At 36.5% G+C, this 15828-nt stretch overlaps 1 protein-coding gene across 1 annotated transcript in view; it reads right to left on the bottom strand.

Moving 5' to 3' along the window:
* adcy5 (adenylate cyclase 5) overlaps nt 1-15828 on the bottom strand; it is a 93694-nt gene that overhangs the window by 36700 nt on the left and 41166 nt on the right. Inside the window, exon 2 of the mRNA XM_084420241.1 lies at nt 1597-1746. Coding sequence (XP_084276367.1) covers nt 1597-1746 — 150 coding nt within the window. The remainder of the gene's footprint in view (nt 1-1596; nt 1747-15828) is intronic.

Here is a 15828-nt window from a genome sequence, read left to right as displayed (position 1 = left end):
ATATTGAAAATCATTGGACATGTGAATGGACTCGGGTGAAATGCTGTCCGTTCATTTAGCTCTAATTCAAGCAATCTGCAGCTATTTCCCCACACTATTTCCTCACACATGTTTGAGTCTGTCTTCTGGGCATACTTTTTTCCTCATTCGTACAGCTAAGAGGAAACATTTGCATTGAACAATTATCATGCTGCTAATGTAATTTAACATGGCCGCAGGAACTAGGGGTGCTGAGGGTGCTGCAAAATTTACCGATCTCGCATGGAGTGAGTGACGTGACACTGGTTGAGGACCAGCATCTCAGAACTGATTTGACACTCATTTAATGCATGTGAAAAAACTAAATATAGATGTATTGATTAAAGCATTCATCGGCATTAGGGGCTGTTCACACAGAACGTCAACTCTGCTACTTTTCCATTGTTTTTCAGTGTGAACGCACTACTCGTGTTTAACTGTTGTGCTCGCGTCTCGCGCATGACACAGCATTCTCAAAACGCAGCACTCAAGTTAAAATAAGTTCAACTAAAACGCGCCTCGAGACCTTGCGTTTCCCCCCCGTTCCACTGCCCGCATTTGGCGTCTTGCGCTTTCGCTTTGAAAGATTATGCCCTCTGTGTGAACCGCCACTCCTGAGTGAGTAGCCTACCATAAGGTAGGCCTAATATGCAGATTTTTGTGCTGTGCTTTTTAAAATGTATCATGAGTTCTGAGCATTCTCACAAAACTCTGTACTCATTCATTTGTATGTTCATCTTTTTGTTTGGGCTGTTTAATATTAGGATTTTGATTAAAATACTCTACCATAGCACTGCCCTGCAATATCAAGCCCCGCCCATTAAGCCCCACCCCCAGCACCCCCCTGATAAAATATGTTCCCGCGGCTATGTAATTTAATATAGTTTTCATATGGTTCTCCTAGGTATTTAAGGGCCCTTTCACACCTACTGTACCTTGTTTGGTCCAGATTTTCGGACTTTTCAGTTTGATCCGAATTTCAGGTGTGAAAACTAAAATGAATGCTATATATTAATCATGGTACTTTTGTTACCCAGTTATGGTATTTAGGCACTTAAGCCACACTTAAAATTTTATGAATATCTTTCCGTTTAAGACAAAATATCAAAACAAGTGGCTTTTATTTTAAATAATATATTAGGCTATATCAGTAAAATTTACAATAAGATTTCATTTGTTTACATTAATGTATTAACTAACATTAACTAACCATAAGCAATACATTTGTTACTGTTGTTGTTGTTGTATCTGTGCTTATTGTATCTGTGTTAACGTTACTTAACTAATGTTAAATAATGAAACCTTATTGTAAAGTGATACCATTATATCTATCCATCTACACTTCAGTTCAAAGGTTTGGCTCAGCAAGTTTTTTTTAATGTTTTTGAAAGAAGTCTCTCATGCTCACCAAGACTGCATTTATTCGATCACTGACCCCATACTTTTAAACAGTAGTGCACCTGTGCCTAGGAAATCATCAAGCTAAGCATCAAATCTTTCAGACTCACAGAATGACACTAGAAATTAAAACATGCTCTGTAACCACAGGAGTCCTCTTGATTTCTGTTGGTCTCTTACCTGTTGCTGGTTTTCTCTCTGAGAGTGCAGACGAGCTTGAATACATTCTCTGGTCTCCTGGAAGGCTTGTCTCTGTGAGCCTTCTGCTGGGTAGTGTGTGCACACGCCAACTATATTAGTGCAGGAGAAGATCAGGACATTGGACACGAGCTGTGAAAGAAAGCAGAATACAACATCAAACCATTTGAAACGTGTCAAGTGAGCTCAAGTGAACCCAAATATTGGCACTGATGATATGCGTGTTGACACCTTAAAGGGGTATTTCACTAAGAAACGTAAAATTCTGTCATCATTTATTTGCAGGGCTCCAGACTGCGACTAAATGGTTGCATTTTGAGACTTTTTTTCCTACCGGTGCAAATACATTTTGTTTCACGCTGCCCAACTGTGTTAAGAGCAAAATATGCGACACTGTTTCTACACGGCGCTGGGAGATCCAGTGAGAAGCGTTCAAATTCCGCCCAGAATTCTCTGCCATAAACCATAGATATCAGATCAAGCAGCGCTGACGTGGAAACCAGGAGAGACATTGTGCCATGAACGAAAAAGTTATAGAAGGCTTTTCAGTCCACAAATCACCAACATTCACCATGGATTTAATGTAGTAACGCTAACTGTAACCATGGTATTGTGGCAGAAACAGTCTAATGTTTTTACATTATTCATTTAAACCTTTTCAGAGTGAAATTCAAGCACTTTTCAAGGACTTTCAAGTGCTTCACACAACTTTTTACAGCACTTCAATGCTCTAAATATGATCCAATTATCATTGTGTTAGAAAGGCGGCACACTGTGTTTGACTTTAAAAACCCCTGACCTAAAAAGACATGGGAAAAAAACATGAAATTACGACTATAACCAGTAGAGGAGCACTTATTGGCTTATTATCCACTCATAAATTTAGTCACACATTTTCCTTTTGATTTATATTATTTAGACATTATGAAATCACTATAAAATATCGAATCATCAAGAAATCCATTTTTGTCCGGCATTTTTTTTGTCCTTCAATAGGAAAAGTCACAAAAGCTCACGAAAACAAAAACTTCAAATTGCGACTGAATTACACAGACAGCAAGCAAAGAGCGCTCCTTTTATAAATCACTGAAGCTGTCGGTCAGTTCAGTATGATACTATAGAAGAACAATGGTACATTTAATAAGAGTAGAATATAAAAAAATTTCCCTATAAAAATGAGGTCTTTGCACGTTATTGTTGCTAATATAAGTTAATATTAGCAATAGTAATATTTAACAATAGTAACAATGAAATAATAGTCATTTTATGATTAAATTACCCCCAAACAAGATCGGACCCCAATTACTTTAATTTTATTGAAAAAATATATATATATATAATACAGAGACATTCTTCAAAATATCTTCTTTTATGTTTCACAGAAGAAAGTAAGTCATACAGGTTTGAAACGACATGAGGGTGAGTAAATGACAATTTTCATTTTGGGGTGAACTATCCCTCTACTATCTATTTAAGAATCCACTTGTTATAAAAAATAATGATATTTGTTTTATTTTCAGCATGTTCATCTCAGAGCACTCTAATAAAGTGTCAGTAAACTAAGTTGACAATCATCTGGAGTAGTTTATCTATGATTTATTGAATGGAGTCTGTTGTGTAAGTCTTGGCATTCTGGGAGTTTCAAACTAATACATTTCTGCCAAACAATTTTGTTATGATAGTGTGAGCTGATGTTTTGTATTATAACCCATTTTTATTAAAATAGATAATATATAATTGTTACTGTTACATTTGGTTACTCCAATGCTGAATATGTGGATACAGCCTTGCTGTCAAGAAGTTAACTGGAAATCGTAAACCAGAAGAGTTTCAAACACACATACAGAACACACACACACACACACACACACACACACACACACACACACACACACACACACACACACACACACACACACACACACACACACACACACACACACACACACACACACACACACACACCTTACTTGACTTTTACATTGTGATGTCCAAGATGAGTTTGTGGTTGAGAGAAAGCAAATCCAGGATGTCTGCAAACTCAAAATAGAGCGTATGATAAAGACTAGCCAAACAACCTGAAGCTGTTCAGTGTCAACGCGTTTCAATTTATCAGGGTTAAAATGGCCCTCCTCCCTCTCTTCCACAAGCGGGGTCAGGAACAGGGCGTCTCTTGAATCCTTCCAAACACTGGTATCAGGGGCAGCGAGAAGCATTCCCATTATCTTTGCTTGAGCTGGACTGAACTTCAGTGGACATACTGTATCTCTGCCATGACCTCAGGGTCCAAAACACAGTCGCACCAGATGCTTCACCCTTATATGGACTGCGTTAACATAACGTTGCTTTTCTTTTGCTTTATTTTTGTCTCAAAATTATCAGATTTGATGGTCTAAACAGTAACTCTACTTTACTCTACTTTACTGTATTTTTTCTTTAATGATTAGTATAAAAGTTGTAATTATTCAGTGATTAGGATGGACCATTCATTGTAAAAAAAAAAAAATTGTGACCAAATGTCAATGACACAAAAAACATGAGGCTGCAATAAATCCAATAAAAGATGCGTATTAGCTTAACACTTTTTTTGTGCATGACAAGGTGAACATGACATTATCAGGGAAAGCTTTAATATGCTTCTGCTTTAATGTTTTTATGAAAACGCAAGTGACATCTAATGAAACACAAACAGACACAAAAGCATGTTTGCTGAAAGTCGACTAATTTCATGATTAGAAAAAGTGGAGAAGGGCAACCAATAATGATTACGGACGGATGGATAAAGTGAACACTTGATAGGATGGATGGACAGACGGATGGATAAAGTGAACACTTGGATGGATGGATGGACAGATGGATAAAGTGAACACTTGGACGAACGGATGGATAAAGTGAACACTTGGACGGACGGACGGACGGACTGACAGACGGATAAAGTGAACACTTGGACGGACGGACGGACTGATAAAGTGAACACTTGGACGGACGGACGGACTGATAAAGTGAACACTTGGACGGACGGACGGACGGACTGATCAAGTGAACACTTGAAAGGATAGATGGATGGATGGATGGATGGTTGGACGGATGGATGGATGGATGGCTAAAGTGAACACTTGGACGGACGGACGGATGAATAAAGTGAACACTTGATAGGATGGATGGATAAAGTGAACACTTGGACGGATGGACGGACGGATGAATAAAGTGAACACTTGGACGGACGGACGGACGGACGGACGGACGGACGGACTGATCAAGTGAACACTTGAAAGGATAGATGGATGGATGGATGGATGGATGGATGGATGGTTGGACGGATGGATGGATGGATGGGTGGCTAAAGTGAACACTTGGACGGACGGACGGATGAATAAAGTGAACACTTGATAGGATGGATGGATAAAGTGAACACTTGGACGGATGGACGGACGGATGAATAAAGTGAACACTTGATAGGATGGATGGATGGATGGATGGATGGATAGATAAAGTGAACACTTGGACGGACGGATGGATAAAGTGAACACTTGTTAGGATGGATGGATGGAGGGATGGATAAAGTGAACACTTGATTGGATGGATGGAGGGATGGATGGATGGACGGATGGATAAAGTGAACACTTGATTGGATGGATGGATAGATGGATAAAGTGAACACTTGATAGGATAAAAAAAAAAAAAAAAAAAATTCAGCTGATACCCAAAATGGTGCTGATATATTATGCATGCCTAGAAAAGAGCTGCAATAAGAGCGGAATAAAATTTCAGAATTCAGGTTTGGAACTACAAGTTAATGATGACATAATTTAAACATTTTGGTGAACTATCTATTTATGGCCACCACCACTCAGTAAAGAAATGCAGGAATCATAACAAGAGAACTCATGAAAATAAGTGAGACGTAAATAGAGAGACTGAAAGCGAAGTGTGAGAAAGGACTGGTTTTGTGTCACACATCCAAATGAACACATCTAGACCTCAATTTACTACACGCATGTTGATCCCTCTGATCGCAGTATCAAAGCTGAGGGAGTGTATGACGAAAGGCTGTGTCTGGCCCTGAAAGTCATTTCATTTCAGCTCAGTTAACTTCTGCAGATTGAATATGTGATATCAGACTATAACATGATCTGGGATCAGCAGCTGCAGTGCTGGGTGTCTGCTGCATTGAGCGCAGGAGCTTTGGGTCAGTTGTGCATTAACTTCACCAATGCCATTGAAATGCATACAGTAGACACTGCAATGAAAATATTCCTGAGCAATAATCCACTCTATTAATACACTCCCTTTTCATGTTCCGTAATGTCCTTATTAGGATGTTAGGAAGGCGGAATCCCTCTGTCACCGAGTAGGAGGGGATGCATAATAGTGCTTCTCAGCCGTAGGAATGCGGGGCTTTCAAAGTGGGAATAAATATAGTAGGAGCTTTTTTAACGGATTAATGTATACATCATGCTTCTCAAATTAGCCTTTTGTGTATCATCTTCATGTGCTTCAAGTGTTACTTATTCATGATGAATAGTACTAATGCAAACTGCCTCCTTGACAGATGTAGCCAATATTCTACATTTGTTTGACATATTCATAATGAGCAGAGCAGCGGGAGGATGGGTCAGTCATGAATCCTCTGGGAAGCCAATTACTCACTCACTGTCAAGGCCAGCCAGTACAGCAAACCTGCAGGTGACAGTTGCAAACCCTATGAATTGGAACAGCAGGCTGCTGTCTTTGCCAGGAATCTGAAATGTTGGTCAGAGCAGTGCGAACAAGATGACAAGTAAACTCTCAAAATACTAAGGTGATGATTTGATACGATACATGTTTTGATTATGTTTTACTTAGTCTCAAGATTGACTTTCGGCTTTAAGGGATAGTTCAACCAAAAATGAAAATTAGCCCATGACTTACTCACCCTGAAGCCATCCTAGGTGTATATGACATTCTTCTTTCAGACGAATACAATCGGAGTTATGTTAAAAAATGTCCTGGCTCTTTCAAGCTTTGTAATGGGAGTGAATGGTTTTTTTTTTTTTGAAGTCCATCAAAGCGAATCCATCCATGATAAAAGTGCTCCACACAGCTCTGGGGGGTTAATAAAGTGGAGCGATGTGTTCGTGTAAGAAAAATATCCATATTTAAAACTTTATCGACTAAAATAACTAGCTTCCGGCAGACGTCGTACGCATTGATTTACGGGGAAAGACTAACCCTTGAACTTGACGCACAACGTAATGACGAACACGGTTGCCCAGCCCTGTTTGTTTGAACCGCGAGAGGCGTCAAAGCTTACGCTACTCCTACATCCTACGTCATTCATCGTCAAGTGTTACTCTTTTGGTGCAAGTCAACTTGCGTACGGCGTCTGCCGGAAGCTAGTTATTTTAGTCAAAGTTTTAAATATGGATATTTTTCTTACACAAACGCATCGCTTCACTTCATAAAGCCTTTATTAACCTGCCAGATCCTCGTAGAGCACTTTTATCATGGATGGATGCGCTAAAAATAATATACCCATTCACTCCCATTATAAAGCTTCGAAGAGCCAGGACATTTTTTGATATAACTCCGATTGTATTCGTCTGAAAGAAGAATGTCATATACACCTAGGATGGCTTCAGGGTGAGTAAATCATGGGCTAATTTTCATTTTTGGGTGAACTAACCCTTTAAAGTCTACTACATCTGCTTAGACCAGAAGAGATCACCTGACTGTCAAGTAAAGCAATCAACCACAGTCAGATGATCATTCAAAGATTTGATGGCACTAACCTGGCAAATCTTGCAGCAACTAAATTTTAGCAAACCAGTACTGGTTAAAAAAAAAAGGACATCCCATTTCCAAATACAACTTCCATTCGTCAGACAAAGTCTATTTTAAAAGTTCTTTGAACTATAGGTAAAAGTTAACATTACAAACTTTATTTGACTTTTCGTCAAATTGTTTAATGAAAAGGTCTGCTAAAATAAAGTTTTACATTAATAATGTGAACTATTAATACTAGTGCTGTCAACGTTAACGCGTTAACGCATGCGATTAATTTTTGTCTGGTTTAACGTGTTAAAATATTTAACGCAATTAACGCAGCATCCGTCTTTTCTGCCATCCGTTGGCTAGCTTTACATTATATGATCACGCTCTTATTCATTTAAATGCTTTTAAACATTTCAAGCGCGGCAAGACAAAAGAGAAAGCGCTGTCTGTGAATGTCTTTATGTGACACACACACAATGCATAGAGTTCTCCTTCGCGCTTGAACTAACAATAACAATCCCAAAATGTCAGTTTTGTCGATTATCCTCATAAGAGCAGTCTTAAATGATTTATATAAAGTCTAAAATGAACGAAGAGTTGCGAGAGAATGAGGCGCGCGTGTGAGATCCATAGACAGTACGGTATATAAACGGTGAGATCCGCGTGTCTGTCTGCTCTTAAAGGGACAGCAGCCAATAAAGCTTCCTGTCAGTAAAGTTAAAGAACAAAGGGAACAGAGAAAATGACTCACTGCTGTTGACTAAATAACTTTTGTAGCTTTAATAAGGATTAACTATTTAATTTATAGTTTATGCAGTGCAGACTGCATATAACTTTGATAACTTTATTACAGTATATTTCCTAACTGTTAAGACAGGAAGGGCACGAATAAATATGACATTTATTATGGGTTTATGTTAGCATTGTTTTAAGTTCACTTAAATTAAAAAGTGTTATATTTTTGAAGCCTAATAAATGTGAAAAAGAAAAAAAAATCAGTAGCTGTATTAATATCAGTAATACTGGCCTTCATTCATAAAAAGATGCCATTAAAAAATTATTTAAAATATACTGTCTTTATGTTGTTTCTACATTAATTTGATTAACTGTGAAATTATAAAATATATTAAAAACGTACAAAAACATTTCTTTTTTTATTGCGATTAATTGCGATTAATCACAGAAAAAATGTGTGATTAATCTAGTTAAAGTTTTTAATCGATTGACAGCACTAATTAATACTCATTTTGAATTCAAAATGATATTGAACATAGATCCACAGGTATAAATTATGATTACTTCTGAGTTTACAGAACTTATTTTATTATGTTCACTAAAAGCACAGAGACCAAAAGTTGTTGATCAAGCCAATTGGAGCAATCTCATGCACATAATAGGATGTTGAATCTCAATAACAAAGAATCCTCATATGAACACTGTGTAATGGATGTTCCAGCTATGCATTATTTCAGCAAGGTGAGCAATGGTATTGGTAAAGTATGAGCTGCAAGCTCAACCTTGAGGTCCAACACACCTAATGGAGAGCTCTGGCAGATCTGAGCTAGATAAACTATGCTATTAAAGAAAAAAAAAAGTGATAATGAACAAGAAATGGCTGGTTGTTGTAGCACATACATACTGTACAAACATCTTTAATGCTTCAAGGCCTGAGATATGCTTCATGCAAGCAAATACAAGAATCTAATGCATCTAGCTACACAAAAAAAAACGTAAGTATTTACTAAACTGTTGCTTACCAAGACATTTCATTTTCCACTCTCTGTGTGCGAGTGACTTATGTTTGTGTGTGCTTCAATGAAAACAGTGCATTAATATCGAACGGTGATTAAACTGACTTGGAACCACCTGTGCATTAAACAGTTTTATTGCACACCTTCCAGTCAATCAGAATCGAGTATTCAGACAGACCTTGGTATAAAGTACAATATATACTCCTTATGCCAGTGGCACAGACATTTGTAGGTAACCTTTTCACTACCTAGTATGAGTATATGTTACTGTCATGCTAACGTGTTGACCAAGCATTTGCCTCTGTATTTGCATACTTGTTTACTGGCCTTTTAAAGAAGAAATATGAGAATGCTGGCCTCAAATATAGCATGTTCTCTAAAGCTCAAATATTATAATCAACATACTGACGTGCCAGGAGAAGGTCCTCCTCATGCATCTTTGATGAATATGGATTTAATAACAGACAACGGGCGCAGTGCGTTTATAAAGAGCACAACCTGAACAATAAAACACAGTCAACAACTCATTTTCTATGCAATATAGTCGTCAATCACGTGAGAGCAAAAGAAAGGGATAGAACTGTCATCCCTGTTCCACACGGCCGTTGGAGAGGCATGGCTGGCTGAGCTGTCTGTGTTCACAGAAGCGTACTGCCTCAGACAGCATGAACTGTAACTAGGGAACAGGCAGCGCACAGCAAAACATTATTTTAGAGAGATTAATGATTGCTGGCGGCACCATAAAAATCCCACTGAGCAAAATGTGCCAAAAGTCAATATTTGTCCAAAAGCGAGTCCCCCATCTTCCCCTCTCCCCACCTCTTTCTGATAGTTCTGCTATCTGTATTGGTTCAAAACAAAGGCTACATCTAAAGGATTTTAGCTGTTTAAGGCAATGAATTATCTTATCAGCAGTGTTGGGAATAAACCATCAAAAAATAGTAATAACTACTAGCTTTTTTCAGACTACTATCATTCAAAAGTTTGGGTTCAATAAGATATCTTATTTTAATAAATAAATCCTTTTATTCAACAAGGACGCATTAAAAAATTGATCAAAAGAGACATTAACAATGTTACAAAAGATTTATATTAGAAATAAGGCCATCCTTAAAAATATTCTTGTTTGCCGTAACCCGACCGACCCTGTCAATTTAGGACCGACCCAATTAAATTTTTTTTTTTCCTTTTAGTCCGACGGACTTGCCGATTGTAAACTTGCATTAGGACCGATCTATTTTTTTTTTTACTCTTCAAACAACTAATACAAATGCAATAAAATGATATTAATTATATTTTAGTAAGTATTATGAATATAAATTGCCCATAGGCCTACATACAAACGTAGGCTACGCTCTCGTTTAAATAAAAACCCGTGGCGTCATCTATGATTATAAGGGCTGTAGGCTATATGCGAAATGAAACCGAAATCGCGACACTCAGGGCCACGAACCTGTGTCGCGGTGTGAGGAGGCAGAATCGCGACACACCCCTTCCAACTCCCAGAGTTATCCTTCCCGTCCAGATCCAATACCACATCTTTACATTAATATTGGGCAGTTCCAGCGTTATGGACGTGACATTTGTCAAGACTTGAAATATAAATTATCAGAAACTGCGTTTAATACTATATTGAAACGTCTATTTATACATCCATGCTCCCTTAATAAAGGAGTCCAGACGTTAGAAAAATATCAGTATACACAAGCGTTTTATATTTAATATGAGGGAAATACACTTGCATACGGTCCGAAGTCCGGACGTGACACAAAAAATCTTTAACTTTTAGGTGGTAAAATATGTTTTAATAATTCTATGAATTACACTGCGCAAACCAAAAGGTAATATACCCACCGGATAAAGAAGGGTTGGCTCTCCACAGAACATAATATATTCATTTTATTTTATTTTTCGTGTTCGCATTTATGAGGAAGAAACAATGTTACGAACGTGAGCGCTATGAAAGTGGCACTAAAATACTGCTTTAAAACTTTCACAGAGATCTCAAACAGGCATTTAAAACAACAAATATTAAGGATTGGAATATCAAGCAAAATAATATTCGACGATTGATCGAAAATCGTATCTCTCCCCCCACATGCTCACCGGCAAGACGCTCCGACATTAAATTTCTCTGTAGCCTACTGTAGGCTAATAGGCCTATGTGTTGTAGCCTAGTCATTAAAAAAACGATTTAGTTTCATATTCTTGTTTAAAAAAAATAATATATTTTTATTTTATTTTATGTTGATTATATGAAAAGTGAAAAGCATGAATAAGATAAGATGATCCCGAAAATATCGGGAGACAAATGGAGTGGGCAGACATGATTTTGACCACTTCATTAAGTTTGTTTTTGTAGAAAACCTCTCTTTAAAGTGAAATTTCATTTTGTATTAATTGTATCTTAATTTTAATCAATGTTTCATCAACCAATTGCCTGGATTTAATAAATAAGAAGTAATAAATATAGCAGGCAATATAATCAGGACACGGAGGCGCCGGCGCGCTCGTCTCTTAAATGAACCGAAACTCAGCGTATAAGCTACTTGCCTCACAGACCTGAGAAATATATATATAGAAAGCATGAAATGTGTACTTTTAAACAAAACAATTCAAAAATAAAGAAAACAGACTGTTCTCTGCTTCTGTAATCCGTATGAAATGTGCATTTCTCTCTGGCGCGTTCACTACTGCGAAGATCGCATCGTCAACTTCATCTTTGACACAGAAAACACTTGTTTATTAATAAACAATTGAAATGTCTCCTTGATATATTTGACATATTAATAATCATTACTTTTCCCAGGTCTTTGTGACAGCGATAAATGTATTTATTTATTTTTATTGAATTTTTTATCAAAATCTCTCTTTTTTTTCTCTCTCAACGCCTCTTTAACTTGGCACGAAGTTCTGGAAAACAGTGAAGTCCCGATTTTCCACAAAAACATCAAGCAGCAACACTGATGATAAGAAATGTTTGAGCAAAATCTGAATATTAGACATAATAATGGCATTCATAAATGAAGTATGTATATAAAATATCTGTGACTCTACAATAGGAAGAACAATCGTTTGTCATTAAAAAGAAGACAAAAGAATATTTGTCACCATTTCTCTCTCTTCCAGGAAATGTCTTTTGAACTCTTCCTGGAAATGTCTTTTGAACTCTTCCTTGTGTTCCCTTTTTCATGGAATGAAGCTCATGCGACCTCACACAATAGAAAGGTCATGACAGTAGCTATAGCTGAAATCCCCAGAGTCGGCTCTAAAATACAATTATCTGCCTGCAGGGCTTTATCCTGATCACGTAAAAGGAGGTTTCGATAAAACATAGATAAAGATGACAATACACTTGAGAGACGTCCATGTCTTTTTGAAGGACACTTCTCCCTGTGAATTCAGCACAGAGACCTTCAGAGTGCTCTCACAGTAACATGGTGTGATCCAGGTCTGATTTTGAAAGGGTTCTAAATGTCACATTCTGAGAGTCACCTTTGTAGAAGACCACTAAAGGCCTATTGGCAAAAAAAAAAAAAAAAAAAAAAAAGAATAGAAAGCATTTTAAATTTTTCATCCACCACATCAAAACAAATAAAGCATACACATACTCCAAATATAGCCACAGCAAACACAGCCACATGTGGCTCTGGGCTTTGGCAGCCCTTTGATGTCGCTATAGTGAGGCTCTTATTTCCATCCACATCATTCAGATGTAAGCAAGAGGCAAACGTTAATGCATTAAATGAACTATATCCCCCAGTCAATGTCATACCAAGTAGATGTAAAACAAAGAATTGTACAGTATACACTACAGTTTATAAATAGACCAATAGCAAGTGCTTTTGACAGTTTGTGCAGATAACGCTGCAGTGAAAATGTTTGGGGTGGATAAGGTTTTTTATGCTTTTACGCTTACCAAGGCTGCATTTATTTGATTGAAAATACAGTAAAAATAGTAATATTCTAGTCCAGTCTTCAGTCTCACATGATCCTTCAAAAAAAAAAAAAAAAAAAAAAAGAATGTCTTGAATGTAATTCTAATACATTAATTTGGTGCTGTTATCACGGTTAACAGTTTTGTTGCTTAATGTGGAAACGGTGATACTTTTTTTCATGATTCTTTGATGAAAAGTACATTTAAAAGAGCAGAATTGTGAAATAGAAATCATCAACTTAATGCATCTTTGCTTATTATTATTATTATTATTATTACTATTACTATTACTACTACTACTACTACTACATCTTACTGACCCTAAACTTTGGAATGGAGTGTACATCAAGTTGAAATCAAAATGTGTTGTTTAATAAGCATAGATTATTCAAGTAAGCAATTTGTAGGAGATACTAAATCTAAAGTAGAGCTGCACGATTAATCATTCAAAGGTCTCGATTTCGATTCAAACACCCACAAGATTTAATGGCAACGATTCGGCTGTTTATTTAACCTTTGACAAGTCCAATCACAGCAAAACATTCAAATTTGCTTTCGTGCTGGCGCTGAACCAAAGAGAGAGCAGTTGTCACATAGGCTATAGGTGTTAAACAGCTTCACAAACAGTCTTTTCAAGCAGAATATCATTATTTCTGTGTTACAATAATTCAAATTATCACAGTACTGGGATAAAACTAAAAGTTTATAAATAAGTTCGGACATAAACAATGATATGGTAGCGAAGCTTTAAATTAAGATTGTATCACTTTCAATTACATTGTTACACCAGTAGGGGCGAGAAATCACCGTTAAAATGTTTTATGAGTCATTAAATCGTTCATTTAAAAGATTGTTCAAAAACGCTGATTCATCCAGTAATGAAACAAGTGGAGTCTAAATGAGAAAGTCATTGAATCATTCATTCAAACCATTTTTTTTTTTTTTTTATAATTTATTCAAATCAATAAAAACATTTTTTTAAATAGACTGCAACGATTAACATTTTGTCAGAACCTCTCGTAAATTACGTTAATTTGTTTTGTTGTCCATTCAGAATTGTGGGAGGACTGTGATCTCTATCGTGATTCTCAATTTATCCAGAATTGTGCAGCTCTAACCTAAAAGGAAATAAATCAGCTTCAGACCGCTGCTAAAATATGACCTTGATCAAGCTTTATCAGCTCATCAGACACTTATGAATTTTGTATACAGAAAACTTCACCAGGGAAGACATGCATTCACCAGGGGAAAAAAAGAAGCTGGAAGATTTCCAAGGACGCATCTTGCAAAACAGAGCATTGAGGATCTTGGGAACCTCTCCCTTACCTTAGCAGAGGAATAAAGGTGATGAAAATGGAAAGAATGCTTCTCTCTAGTGGATGGATGTAGTCATCGTTTGCTGTTACTTTACTCCACACATCAACAGACATTAAGCTACTTTTTGAAACTGACTTCAAAGATTTAGTTTGAAAGACATCATAAACTAGTCAGTCATGGTGCCTATAGCCTAAGGGTTAGTTCTAAAATATAAAATAATTTCAACAGTTATGCTTATCATGAGTCATGACGTATGAGGGTCTCTCTTCAGTAGAACACAAAAGTTCAACAGATTGTACGAGGTGCTTTTTTTCCCCATATGATGAAAGTTAATTACATGCTACAAGTAAATTATGCATAAATTATGGAATTTATTATATAATTATTATAAATAATGTATAATTTATTTTATAGCATGACTTTTTTTTTTTTGCTAATGTCTATACATTTATGGCTTTTTATGGTGCTTTACTGCTTTTAATAAATTGTTTTTAGTTCTTCAGCAACCTTTAATATGCAAACGAGCACAAGGGACAATCTGATAAATTTCAATAAGGAAGATATTTGCCCTCATGTTAAACCTGTTCCAAACCTGTATGACTTACTTTCTTATGTGGAACGTAAGATACTTTGAGAAATGTCTCATGGGTTTTTGTCTATAGTATACAATGAAAGACAAAATAATTTAGTTACTAACATTTCTAGCAAAAAGCAAGAGTGTTCAAAGACTATGGGTTTCATTCACCAACCGTGAGTATGCACTCATTTGTGAGTGAAATCTGCCTACAATTTCACGAAAAAAAAAAAAACATGATTAATCAATAAATCAATATGCCATTGTGTTCTTGATCAGAAAGATTCTCAAGCATTTTTACAGAGCGTCATATGTTTGCTGAGAGTGATGAAAGGCTATAATGGAAAGGTTTTGTGGAAAGACCTTATAGGGAAATGGGAGTGTTTATGCAAATTACTATAATTTAAATTGTCACTCATTTAAAACACTCCAAATTAATTAACATTAGAACAAGGTTAAAAACAAATTCACATACATTTTTGTGAGAAGTTCTCCAGTGCATATTTAAATACAAATAATCCACCCAATTTTTGGTAAATAAGACCCAATGACTTGTAAATACACTCAATAGTTACTCTGTCTAGATGGCAAAAAAAAAAAAAATCCATGTAAAATGATTTCTCAAAACCTTTTCTCAAACGGAGCTGTTTCATTAGAATGTACTGTTTACCGTTGTAATTCTGTTCCCCTTACTGTGTGTGTAAATCAGACCTAAGACATTTTGGGATCTGGTTGAAATCCCCGATCCTGCTGCGTGTCCATAACTCCAATTCACCATGACAGGCGGATGTGCATGGCATTCCATCAGTGTTGACAGCCATCAGCTCATCCTTATATCATTTCAGCCTTTAGTACCAACATTATCATTTACCAGGTTTTTT

The sequence above is a fragment of the Rutilus rutilus genome (assembly GCF_951802725.1).
Source record: "Rutilus rutilus genome assembly, chromosome: 10".
Lineage (NCBI taxonomy): Eukaryota > Metazoa > Chordata > Actinopteri > Cypriniformes > Leuciscidae > Rutilus > Rutilus rutilus.
This window is presented reverse-complemented; position numbering and strand designations above follow the sequence as displayed.